The sequence below is a fragment of the Coturnix japonica genome, chromosome 20, assembly GCF_001577835.2.
Source record: "Coturnix japonica isolate 7356 chromosome 20, Coturnix japonica 2.1, whole genome shotgun sequence".
Lineage (NCBI taxonomy): Eukaryota > Metazoa > Chordata > Aves > Galliformes > Phasianidae > Coturnix > Coturnix japonica.
Window position 1 is genome coordinate 4,258,214 of NC_029535.1, and position 13,170 is coordinate 4,271,383.

Below are 13,170 nucleotides of genomic sequence, written 5' to 3' on the forward strand. Positions count from 1 at the left end.
TCTATTCTGAGCCCCCAGACTGCCTGGTTGTGTGTAGTCCAGCCTGCATTCTGACCTCTCATCTCTCACAGCCTTGGGCTGCGTGGTGGTGATACTTCCCTGCAGCTCTCATGCCTTCTGGCCCTCGCTGGTCAGGATGTCAGCACTTACAAGCAGGTGGGCCTACCTGAGTGCTTCATCTTCACACAGTCAACCCCAAGAAAGAGCTGATCCAGGAGCTGATGAAGAATCTCAGGTCAACATAAGTGATGTGCTGGTTCTTCACACCATTGGGTTAACATGGATTTAACTATGAGAAGCGTGTTGCAGGAACAAAAGAACCAAATCCCTGTTGGGTTAGGGTGGACAAATGTCCATTTGCAAAGCTTCAGTTTTTTAGGTTGCTTCAAGCCCCATCATGTTATCTCATATCTCCCCAAACCCTGTAGGTATAAGCAGCTAGTGGAGGTGATGGAGCTGATCTTCCCTCCCACAGGCAAGAGGGGAGCACGGCTCTGCGGTGCCCTGAGTGCAGCTACTTGGTCTACTGGAGAACCCCCTACCTGCCATTGACTTGAAAGCCTCCTCCTGACCCCATCACCTGTAAGGACCTGCCCCAGAGCTCTCTGCAAGTCCTGCCAGGACTGGGTGCTCCTCATTTGGTGCTCAGCCATTTTGTACTTCTAACGCACACCACGTTCTGCACTAAGGCAGCTCTTCTCATGGCACAAAGGGAGCAGTAAAGAGAGCTCTGACTACAGAAAACTTACTGCACTTCTGTGTGTCTTAACGTCCTTCATCTTTAAACCTGATTATCTTTTAAAGGTGATAATGGGTCACCCTTATTTATAGGTGAGCCTCTGGCACATCCAGCACTGCTGTGTGGTGTAGCTGCTGGAGTGAAGCTGTCACATGGCTTAACTTGTAAAGCTGGATGGAAATTGCTGGGCTTTGAGCATTTTTCACTCACAGCAATAATTAATAGACAGAGCTTTAGTCCAGGCTGCCTCTTGTCCACCGCAGTCCCATGCAGTACAAGGCAGGAGCACCGCTGGGCTCTTTCCTCTGCTCTGCATCCAGCTTTTCCTTCTCTGATGCTGTGTGAGTGTGAACCACTTCCTGCTACTCTGATTCCCACTCTTCCTGTCTAAATAGCCTCAGTGTTTAACTTGAGCTCCCTGTCTTAACACAAGCCGAGTGTTATGCTTCTCTTTTTTTTCCTAAAGCCACAGAAGTCATTTTGATACTGGAAACCTCAGCAAGAAATCTTTTATTTTTCCTTTCCAGTACAAACAGCCTTTCAGCTTTTAACATCTGAACAATGTACAAGGTTTCAAAAACAATAAAACACAGCCTTTTACCAGTACCTTATTGCCAGCTGCCTCGGAAAGCTGCCCAGCACAAAACAACTGCATGGGCACCATCTCCTTCCCTCTCTGCAAGCAAATAAAAATATAAATGAAAAAAAAAATGCCCTATTTTACACCAAGTTCCTTTCATTTTTAAACACTGATAGCTGAGAACTGAAATACTCTTCAAGTGACTAGTCAGGAATAGTCCAAACATAGCACCACGTTCACGAAGGTCAGACTTCTTCCTTGTCTTGGTTTGGACAGTGCCAGTGCTGGCTCTGTGCTGCAGGAAGCTGTTATACTGCTTTCTGCCCCAGCCCTGGCTGCTCAGCTTGGCAGAGGTGAGCCTAGGGCTGGCTTTTCTCTTTGGTTGCTGCAGCCCTTTGGGGCTCTGGGGCAGGGTGCTTCTGCAGGGCAAGGACCCAGCCCACGACAAAGGGCTGCTTTGACCTCCCTGCCCTCTGCTGGGGGGCAGAAAGGAGTTTGTGCTGTTTAAGAACAGGTTTCTTGGGATACCCCAGAGCAGCTGGAGGTTGCTCCTCAGCTGGAGCAGGTTTTCATTCAGCAAAGCTGCAGCTGGGTGCAGCATTCACCATTCCCATTGTGCAGAGCATTGGGGGTGACCTGCAGAGGAACAGAGCAGGAGCCAGGCTGGAAAGGCCCATGAGCTGCAACACTGAGCTGAGACAAGAAGGTATCTCTGCTATAAAGTGCCAGAGCTGGTGAGATGGAGGCTCTTTAATCTCTTCATCCTTCCTGAAAACAACATCCTTGGTGGCCAAGAAGCAGAGTGTGCCCATGAAACCCCAGGAAAGATGAGCATCTGCTCCATAGGGCCAAGCTGGCACTGCTTGGCACACACTGAACTTCCCCAACCTTTGTGGGAAAGCAGGACAACATTGGTTACATCACTTTGGTTTTCATACCACCTCCAGCCCCACGCTGACCCAGAAGCACCACTCAGCCTATCCCCAGGCCTGAGCACAGAAGTTGTCTTCTCAAGGTGCCCCCACTCTCTGGGGTCCCTGGATCCTCAGCATCCCCACAGACCCAGGGGATCCCAAAGCAGAAGCAGGCTCTGCTCCAAGATGGGGAAACCCATGAGCAGGTGTGCACCCTCATGCTCACGTCCTGGAGCAGCTGCACCTTGCCTGCCCTGGGATGAGATGAGGAAATCACGTTCACAGTTTAAGCAATAAAACAGGAGAGAACCAGAGCTGGAGGGCAGGAGGCTGCTCCACGCCTGGCTTTGTCTCTTCAGAGATCTACGCACACGTGTCTCTGGGAAAGACACAAGTTTTTCCATAACCCTTTGCATCAGTGCCAAGGTGGAACGAGACAGAAAAGTACATTAGGACTGCAAACCACAGCAGCACTAAGGGAGCACGTGGGCTCATGCAAATGCTGCTGGGACTGGTGAGAGGTGCTCCATGCAGATCTTCAGAGTACAGCAAGGGAAACTGGGGCAGCAAGAGAAAGTTCTGCAAGGAGATGAGCACCGTGACAGAGGATTCTCCAAAAATATATACACATACCATATATATATATATATATATATATATATGCATGTGTTTTCCTAATGCACACACTCATATGCTCCATAAGGCATGTGCGTTTGCATGGAGAAGGCAGCAGTAGAAATGGATTTACCTTCTGCAGGGAGGGCTGCCGGCCCGAGGAGGGGAGTGCAGCTCCCCAGGGCTGTGCGAGTACGTGTTGGCTTTGAAATCCACAGTTCCTCCTGCAGTGAGTTGTTCCCTGGAAGGAGCCCTGGCTCTATTCAGTCCCTGGATGAAGATGCAGGTGGTCTTTAAGTCAGAGAATTTCTGTTCCTCAACTGATGACTACAGGGTGTTATTCTTTGAGAAGCAACCAATCCACACACAAAAATATATATATAAAAATTAAAACAAAAACAAACAAACAAACAAAAAAAAACCCAAAAAAAAAAACCAAATAAACCTTCCCTCCTCCAGCTTCCTCCTGAATTGTCCTTCTGGGGTCATCAGCCCCTCAGCCCTCGCACCGCCCCTGGCCCTGTGCCGGTACCCGTTGCTGCAGGGGCTGCACAACTGCTACACAGCAAGGCGAGCACCAAAAACAAGTGAATTCAAAATAACAATAAAAATGTAAAAGGAGGGGGATGAAGGAGAGGGTATAGCAGCTTTAATTTATCTTTCCATTTAAAAAAAAAAATATTAAAAAAAGAAAAAAAAGGTTGTCACATTGGAGTCTGTGTGAGATAAGTTAAAGGAGGAAGCAGCTTGCTTTGGCAGGGCTAATGCTTCCCACCCGCCCGCTCCTCCAGGTGGCCGAGCTGCTCCGCCAGCTCCAAGACCTTGGCTTGGCAGTCGAGCAGGTTGTCCTTCAGCCCCGTTATTTCCTGAGAGTGGGCAGCCAGCGTCCCGTTGAGGCGGTCCATGCGGTCCCACAGGCCGCCCGCGTGTTTCTCCAGCTCTCCCCTCACCCCATCCATGTTCCCCAGCACAGCCCCCAGCCGGCTGCAGGCTCCTTCCACCCGCGCCACGCGCTCATCGAAGTGCTCGACATCACGCTGCAGGCTGCGGGCAGCGCTGCGGCAGGAGCTGAGGTCACTGGCAATGCGAGCCTTGAGGCGCTCCAGGTCGCCCTTCAGGTTGAGCACACGGCGGTTGCTGAAGAAGAGCTGTGAGCCGTGGTCGCTGACTCTCTCCTGGATGGAGTGAACCTCGTCCTCAATCTTCCGCTCGTGCTCATCCAGCGAGGAGTTGACGTGCGTCACAGTGTCCGAGTACTGCGAGACGGAGTCCTTGAGCCCCGTCAGGGATTTGCTGACGGTGTTCAGGTTGATCTTCAGCAAGGTGATCTCCCCCTGCAGAGCCCCTGCCGCCTCCTCCTCAATGCGCCGCTGGATCTCCAGGATGGTGGCATTCAGCTTGCGCAGCAGCTCCGAGGTGCTGTCCATGCGGAGCAGCAGGTCCTGGTTCTTGCTCTGGCAGTCCTCAATCTCTGTCCGGAATGTCTCCACATCTTTGGAGGCAGAGCTGCAGCCCAAGGAACATGTGCTCTCCAGCGTGACCAGGCGGTTCTGCAGCACCTCCAGCTTCTCATCTGTGCGTTTCCTCATGCTGGCGAGCTCCCCTTCCAGCACAGGCACCACTGCCCCGTCCATACCCATGGGAGCGCTGATGTTGTTCAGCTCCCCAACGATGCTCATGAACCTGTCCTCCAGGGTCTGCATTTTGTCTTCGAAGGCTGTCCTCATGCCGTCCACTTCTGCCACCACTGTGCCTCTCATGCTGTCCTCCATGCTGGAGCAGCAGCTCCCTGTTTCTCTCTCGGTAGCGTTCAGCCTGGCCTCCAGGTCCTCAAAGCGCCCTTCAAAGAGGTTCCCAAGGGTGACAGCAGAGATCTCTCCATCCATCCGCGAGTGCAAGTTCTTCTGTGACTCGGAGATGCTGTGCAGGCCCTTCTCCAGGATGTTCATGCGGTCAGTGAGGTAGTCCAGGCTGCTGCAGCAGCTCTCCACCACAGTCAACCCTTGAATCTGGGTCTCCAGCTGGGAGATCTCTTTCTTGATCTCCAGCTCCTTCCCATCCAGTGTCTGCTGCAGCCGCAGGTTGGCAGCTTTCTCCTGCTCGCATTGCTGCTGCACCTCCTGGATGCGGAAGTCACAGGCGGTCTGGATCTTGCCCAGCTGCTTCTCGAAGCCATCGAGCAGCTCCCCACGCAGGCTGCCCAGCCGTGCAGCCACATACTCCTCCAGCAGCTCCATGGAGGTGAGGGGTGATGGCCGGGTTGCCTCCAGCAGGTGCTTGAGCTGCCCATCGTGCTCCAGCACCATGCCATGAACCTCATGGAGCAGATCCGCCTTGGATTTCAGCACGTCGCTCACCTCCGCCACTTTGGTCAGGATCTCCCCAACAGGTGGATATGGAGCAACGTCAGCCTTGTCTGCTACATCCACCAGGCTGTCAGGAATGATGCCAAAGCCCACAGAGGAGTCTGGCGTGCTGGGGCTGTTCATCAGCGAGCCGATCATCTTGGTGGTGTCCTCCTGGATGGCCAGGCGCAGGCGGTCCCCCAGCCCACTCACCAACACGTGCAAGCTGTCGTAGGCCTGGGCCAGGCGTCGCACCTCCTCTTCCAGCCGCTCCAGGCGGTCCCCAACCAGGCCAGGTAGCTTCCTGCCTGTGGGAGACAGAGGAGACAGTCAGGGCTGTGTCCTTAACCTCCCTCCTGAGCTTCTAATTGGTTCACGTAGTGCTATAACATGGGAACATAGAGTAAAATCAAGGTCTCACCATATTGATTCTTCTTTGGTCCTGCAAACAGGTCAGGGTGGCTCTTCGGATGGGGAGGAACTCTGGGGAGTGGGAACATCTTTGGCCCAGGGGGCATTTTGGGGCCGGGATGTTGGGGCATCAGGCCAGGCTGGTCAGTGGGGCTGTCATGGCAGCCTTCTCCCATGAAGCCTGGGCAGCACCTCCAGGCCAGCTCAGTCACCGTCTTGTAGCCAATCTTGTACCTGGGTCTGAAGAAGGTGCGGTACCTTTCCAGGAGAGGGGAGGGAAAGGGAAGACAGGTTAGAGATGCAACCTCAGCTCTGAGTAAGAGAGAAGAATGGAGCCACAGGTCCTGGTGGGTGTAAGCAGAACCTGGCTGAGACCCAGAGAGTACAGCCCAACCACTCCCACTCACTGCATCAATGCTCAGTGCAGCACCAGCAACACCTCCTCAAGAACACAGTTCATTAAGCAGCACTGTAAAAGCATCATCCAGCCTTCCCAGGACTGGACCATGAGGCACAATAGCCAAGTGCCACTGTACCTTGTGGAGAGGGGTTTTCTGATTGTGAGGCATAGGTGGATTTTTATTTATTATCATTTTTTGAAACATTGGATTCTTGATGCTAGCTTGGAAAAGCAACAGCAAGTGTATTGCTTTGGTCCCGCAACAGATGACCACTGTGTCAGATGTTAAACAGCTGGGCAACTTCCAACACAGGGCAGCACAAGTAGGAACAATGGAAGTGACACCAAAGCCTTAGTGAGCTCACACTGCTCCTTGCACATGCATCCAACAGAGCAGGACAGCAAGGAGCAGAGCAGTGTTCTCACTAGTCCATCACATGGGGCAGCCCCTGTCTGGGCACTGTAACTGTCCCCATCATGTCCCCATACTCACAGCACTTTCCCTGGGCACTTGGGGCCCCAGCTGCACTTGTGGTATTCAGCTTTGACGTAGCTCTCAGCACCATCCTGCAGCACACAGGTGACATTGCGCTGCACCACATAGGCACAGTAGCTCCTAGGGGGAAAGTACAGCAATGCAGTGTCACCTCCTGCCCCAGGGGCACAGCATGGCAGCCTGCAGTCAGCTGGAGCTGTGCAGAGCAAGACAAGCTATGGGGATAAGCAGAATCCCTCCCCATCCCCCACCAGAAATGGGTATAAGACCTAAAGAAACCTCTTCAGGTCCCTCAGAGCAGCATTGCAAGGAATAGAGCCTCCTCCCTTCTGCCACCATGACCACAGCTGAGCACCACCGGGTAGCACCAGCTCTGGAGCAAGGAGGAGACAGCTGGAAGGAAGGATGCAGGAGTCCTGCTGGACAGATGGAGGCCAAGGCTGCTCTGCTGGAGGCAGGCTGCCGGCCGGAGCAGATGGATGCAGTCTATGGGGGCGGACAGTGGGGACGTGTGGTGAGGCAGGAGCTGAGGGTGGGGACACAGCAGATGGCAGAGCGGGAAGAGAAGAGGGCAGAGGCAACTATGGAGGGTCAGCAGGACAGAGCAGATGGGCCAGAGCAAGCTGCCGGATCAAGAAGGTATTTGGCAAGGCAGGAGGACACAGTGCAACTCCTTCTCCCCAGCCCTCTCCAAGGGCTCTCCATGCAGATCTCCTGGGATAACCACAGCAATTCTCATCATTCCCAGCCCCAGTGAGAGGCTGCCAGGCCCGGGACATGTGCAGGGCTCAGCACTGCAGATTGCTGCTCCGGGGTGAGTCATTTATCTGTGTGCAGGGCTACTTGAGAACTAAGGCCAGCAACTTTTCTTAGCTGGATGGAAGGGAGATCATGTGTGCATGTGGAAATTTAGAATCACCCTCATCCCATAAATCCAGGATCTGCTTTTAAACACCTCCAGCCTCCTCTTTAAATAAGCTACTAGCCAACACAGGCAGATCTGCTAGCCACTATTGATGAACTGTGCACACTTGTGGCTGCTTGGACTGGGATGGCTCTGGCTCCCTTCCCTACGCAGAAACCCCTTTCCCTCTCACCCACCTGTGGCTAGAAGCTTTATAGCTGCAGCCTGATGTTTTAAGGGCGAGCAGCTGGAAAATGTTACAGAATTTGGAAAGCTCTCACTGGCACTGCCAGTATTGTTCATTTCGAATGTTACTTTATTCATTTCAACTTGTTTGTAACATCACCCCCATCCCTCCCCCCATTTTCAGAGGGGCCAGATACAAAACTGCTCAATCAAAGAAGAACAGAGAGCCCCCCAGCAGCACACAACACCCTTTTTGCTGGGGAATGGAAAAGCGTATCAAACACGCAAAGCCTGCATTCCTCTCTTGCATGAGCTTTCCAGGTTACTTAACAGCACATCTCAGCCCCAGCAAGCCCCATACACAGACGCACACAGCCTCGTCCGCATCCCCCTCCCCATCCCACCCGACACCACAGCTCTCACGTCCCTATGGGACCCGCACGTAGATTCGGGTCCCTTTCAGGACACAACCGCCTCCCCCCAGCCCAGCACAGCCAGTGCCCGTCCCGCGATGCCCGACGACCGCGCACAGGGTCGCTTACTTGTGTTTGCCCACGGGCTTGCCGAGCTGCGGGCTGGAGCCGGTCGTGTAGAGGTTGTACCTGCCACCGTAGGGCAGGGGGGCGGGGGGAGGATAGAAGGTACCTTTGGCATCGGCGAGGACCAGCAGCGTCCCCAGGGAGAAGCAGGCGAGCAAAGCTCCGCGGCGCAGCGCCCGCCGCATGGTCCCGAGCCCGGCGGAACGGGGGGCGGAACGGGGACGGGGTGTCCGCGAGCTCCGATGCGGAGGGGCCGGAGCTCCGCCCTGCCCTGCCCTGCCCGGCCCTGCCCTGCCCTGCCCTGCCCTGCCCTGCCCTGCCCTGCCCTGCCCGCCGGCACACGCTGCTCCGCCGCCCGCCCGACCCCTTTTGTAGGGCGGCGGCAGGGGCGGGCCGCGCTCCTCCCCCAGCCCTCCCCCGGCCCCCGACCCCCGGCCCCGCGGGCGGGGAGACAAAGCCGAGCCCCCCGCCCCCAGGAGCCCCGCGCTGCCGGGCGGACGGAGCCGCGTGTCCCTGCGGGTGGGGTGAGACTCTGAGTCCCTGCGGTCTCCCCCTTCTGCCCCCGCCGCCCCGATGCCGTCTGCGGGCGTTTGCCCCCGCGGGCAGCAGGTGCAGCAGCGCGGAGCCGGGCAGGGTGCGGAGCTCTGGGGGAGGCTACGGGAACCTCTCGGCCCGAGGCTGCCTTTGCTGTCCCGGTCGCAACGGCATCCAGTTCACTCAGGACCGGTGAACCTAACACGTGGGTTTTTCAGAAAGAGAGTTCCGGAGAAAGCATCGTCCCCCCAGTGAAGATTCACCTTTGGTTCCAGGCTCCCCATTTGTTGCACCAGGTACCCAGATGTGTAGCTGCATAGCAGGGCTGCACTGCAACCCTTTGCCCACACCTGCAGAGCCACAGCTTCACTCGGTGGTTTATGAAAGCCAGCCCTGCTCTTCTACCCCTCCTAAGACCCCCATTATCCCATACCGCATACCCCACACTCAATTACCCCACAGCAGCAGATCCCCACAGCGCCCTGACATCACACCACTAACCGCGGGGCTGTTGAAGCCAGCACATCCCTGACCTCAGGGTGAGCCTTTGCCATCGGGTGGGGGGAAATGAGAGAGGATACCTGTCATCCCAGCTGGCTGGAACATACAGGAGGGACAGTCTATGCACTGCTCTGTAATAACAAACCAGGCCTACTTAGCCTGCATGGCTTAATACTGGATGCCGAAGCCTAGAAGTAACCTTGCATACAGCCTTTATTTTTTCTCCCTGTGTGCAAGGAGCACGATCCAGTTTTGATAACACTGTGCTGCACGTGCGAGTCTGAGGCCTCAGGAAGAAAACATCTGCTGCCACTTCACGGCTTCTGCAGCCCCTGGCCCTGCTGCTGGAGCCCGAGCTGGGCACAGTAGGGCAGCCAAGAAGCTGCTTGCTGCTCAGCAGTCTGCTCCCATGGGAAGGAGGTGTGAGCCACCGTGCTTGTAGGCACCTATTGCTCTGCCTGTCCCTGCTGTCCATCTCCATTGCTGAAATGCTGGGTCACTTTCTGCTGGATTTCATAGCATGGTCCTCAGAGGGAATAAATTCCAGTATGTTGTTCCATTCTCTAATTGTTCTGTGGGGGAAAAATAAAAGCATCTGGGTAGACCTGAGAGAGCCAAGCTTTTGTCCCAACTGAGGAAATGGGTTCAGCCTCCAACTCTATTATAAGACATAAAAGCATCCACACAGGAGGGAGCCCATACAGATGGCTCAAACCATGGGAAAAGCTCTCCTGTGCCTGGCTAGCCATGTCAGAGCTGCTGCTGGGGGTGAAATTCAGCTGCTGGGCAAACCAAGTCCACACCAGGGGATGTGCAGTGGGGCCTGGCACTGGGAGCTGTGCCCATTGGTGCCACTGTGAGCATCCCTGTGTCCAGATGTGCCCATCACTGCACACAGAGGTGCCCAATAATAGGAGCTCAGACAGAAGCAAGAGCACATGTCCCATGGGCAGCAGTTGCCCGCTCTGCCCTCGGGGCAGGTAGGGTGGCAGGACCAATTTCACAAGCGGATGACACTGAACAGTGACTCATTCTGCTCCGTGTGGTTTTTAATTAACACTTGCATGGCCCCATCAGCCAAATAATCACCTCCCTTCATGGGTCAGCAAACTGACAGCTCCGACCCCCATTCCCACCTGGGTACGATGTTTGGTGGCTGCACCTCACACTCCCCTGCAGACCCATGTTGAGGTTGAAGGGTTCCAGGCTTCTCCAGGGCTACTTTAGAACTGCTCCCATCCCCATCCTTTGGCTCTGTCCATCCTCATCCTCAGCCACCATGGTGTGGAGAAGTGCAGTGATAGAACACAGCTGCCCTCTGTGCAGCCAAGGGACAGGAGCATGTCCTCAGCAAGAGGAATTTAAGCTGGGTATTAATAAAAGAGATATTCTGGTAGTAAAATCAATATAGCCCCGGAGGAGACCATATTGAGCCATCTGGAGATCTTAAAGGAAAAGATAGATTAAAAAAATGTCTGTCCGGACCAATTTGGAGTAGGGAAGTGGACTGGATGTCTTCCCAAGAGCTCTCCCAGGCTGAGTTTTTCAGAGTACAAATTCATTTCCCAAAGTGGCAAGGCCAGAGAGCAGCCTGATTTAGAGGCTGAGTGGGGCGTGATTCCCATGGATCAGAAGTTCTCTTTGCATTGCTGCTGGCCAAGGCCTTTTCCCCTGGCTGTGGGTCTGTGTCTGTGGGAGAGGCAGACTTCTGAACCCAGCTTTCCCAGATGCACATCCAGCAGGATCTGGGGCAGCAATGCAACCATCCTGCAGCACTGTGCCCCATTGCTGGGAGCTCCTGCTGCTCTCAGAACACACTTCTGCCACACCACAGCTCCCAGTGCATGGGCTGAGGATGGGGATGGACCAGGCATTAACCACCGCTCCTGTTGTTCAGTTTGGGAGGGTCTAATGGACTCAGGGTCTGGGCTGGTGCTCAGTGCAGGAGCCCCTCCTTGGGGTGGGGGCAGCGGGGGCTGCGGAGGACGTTGCGCTCTGAGAACAGGCACCCTTTCTTCGTGGGAAAGTGCAGGGACACGAAGCACTCGGCCGGCCTTATCTCTGGTTTTGAAAGCCACACGCTGATCATTTGTCAAGATTAGCGCGTGCAGTAGAAGGGATGGAGCTGTTCCAAATCCACGCTCAAATCTCTTCCCCGGGCTCGCGGCCATTCATAAAAATGCCAGAGCAGCGGCGGCAGCAGCACACGCTGGGGCTGGGGAGGGGTCAGCCATGGGTTACCAGCACTCTGCTGGGGGCACACAGGTTGCTCTATTGGTGTCCTTCCCATGGCTGGCAGGGCAGACTTAGCAAGAGTGAGAGAGAGGAAGAAGGTCCCAGGGGTGGGACAGGGGTGATAGGTTTAGAAAAGACTTTCCCAGCCTCTTCCATCCCAACACGTTACCCTGAGGTCTGGAGCAACCGAGGAGTTCTGTCTTTGGGAAACTATGTGGCTATGGGGCTGTAGGGTGTGCTCAGGAAGGCTCTGCCAGAGCGGCTCTGCCATATCCTAGATGAGGTCTGCAGCAGGAGGCAGCCTTGTGTGCCAGCCAAATAATTCCATCCCTTCCATGCTGCTGCAGGGGTTCAGGGGACATCGGGTGGCCCCTTCCATCTCTCCCGCGCAATGCATTTGCTTAAGGTGAGAAATGTTTAACTAGAAGTGGAAGGTGTGGCAGCCCAGCATTTTGGTTTAAGGAAACACTGCAAACCAATGAATCTGATCGCTTCTGCAGGGCTTGGCTGGGTCCTGTGCTGAGAGCGGATGCGCTTTGCGGAGCTGTGTCTCCAGCTCTCGGGAAGGCCCACGTTCCTCCCTGGCCTCGCACTCAGCTGGGCCTTCTCCTGCCTTTCCTTTAGCTGATGGCAGCAGCCCAGGGACTTTGCCATAAAGCCCCGCTCGATGACCTCACTGCTGCACACGGTGAAAGAAAAATACCACAGGAGCGGAAAGAAAATACTTTTCCTTTGGGACCTGGGGAATAGTGAAGGACACTTAGTATGAATTGACCTTTTTGCTGTCTTTTAGGAGCCGGTGCCAAGGCACAGCTGAGCTAATGATGACCCTCAAGCAAGCCCTGTCTCTGACCATCCTGCAGAGCCCAGGGGCTGCCCGGCATCCCACCTACAGGAGCCCCCAGCCCTGCCCCATCCTCTGAGCTGACCCCTCATCAGGCTTGCAGCAGGAACAGCCATAAATAACAGGCAGTGCTTTCTGCACGCGCAAAGGAGCGAGGAAGAGTGTAACCAATACCTGCTGGGCTGCCTCCAGCCCTGCTCGGCGCTGGGACCGTGCGGCCGAGCCTTGGCTGCTCCTCTTCCCTTTGCAAGCAGCTGTTCCTGCAGCCCTGTGTCTGCCCTTGGCCTTCCACACTGTTTTGCTGCTCTTATTCTCACGCGCTCGCCAAAGTCCCACTGACCCACCACCAAAAAAACAAAAGAGGAGGAGAACTCGATATCTGCTGCAAGTGAAATAGCTCGGGTTTGGGCTTGGAGGGCTTCCCGAACTCTCAAGGAATTTCCTGATCTCAGGAATCTGCCAAACATTGGGATCTGCCTCAATGGGCTGCGGATATTTTCAGAGCACACACTGCGGTGCTGTGTTGTGGGGCATTGCTCTGTCTGAGCGGGTCAGGAAGGGCAGGAGGAAAGCCCCTCTGCCCATGGGAACAGGAGGGTGTATTCCATGTCCTCATGCCTTTATTTTGGGATAGAGGAGAGGTTTGGTTCTGAAATCCCCCACGGCTTCTCTGTGCCAGACCCAGGCCGTGCTGCAGCCCTCGTGCCAACATGGAAACTTTGGTGTAGCTGCATGTCAGCGGTTCACACACTGACCTGAAAGCAAAGGCATGGCCCCAGACTGACCAAAACCCTCTGCTTTCACCAAAAGCAACTCTGTGACATCTGCAGCAGAAGGCAGCCCGCCGCTTGCAGTGGGAGCTCGACACGTGTGTGTTTATTGCACAGATTTTGAGAGCAAACAAACTTCTGGGTGGGAAGAGCAGAA

General features: G+C 55.0%; 1 protein-coding gene across 1 annotated transcript; it reads right to left on the bottom strand.

Moving 5' to 3' along the window:
* Positions 1-1,217: 1,217 nt before the first annotated feature.
* On the bottom strand, positions 1,218-8,434 carry EMILIN3 (elastin microfibril interfacer 3). Its single transcript, XM_015881451.2, has 4 exons — positions 8,133-8,434; positions 6,498-6,620; positions 5,615-5,862; positions 1,218-5,501 (listed from the first exon to the last, which is right to left on the bottom strand). The coding sequence occupies exons 1-4, from the start codon at positions 8,312-8,314 to the stop codon at positions 3,610-3,612; spliced, it is 2,445 nt and encodes an 814-aa protein (XP_015736937.1). The 5' UTR covers positions 8,315-8,434; the 3' UTR covers positions 1,218-3,609.
* Between the last annotated feature and the right edge of the window lie 4,736 nt (positions 8,435-13,170).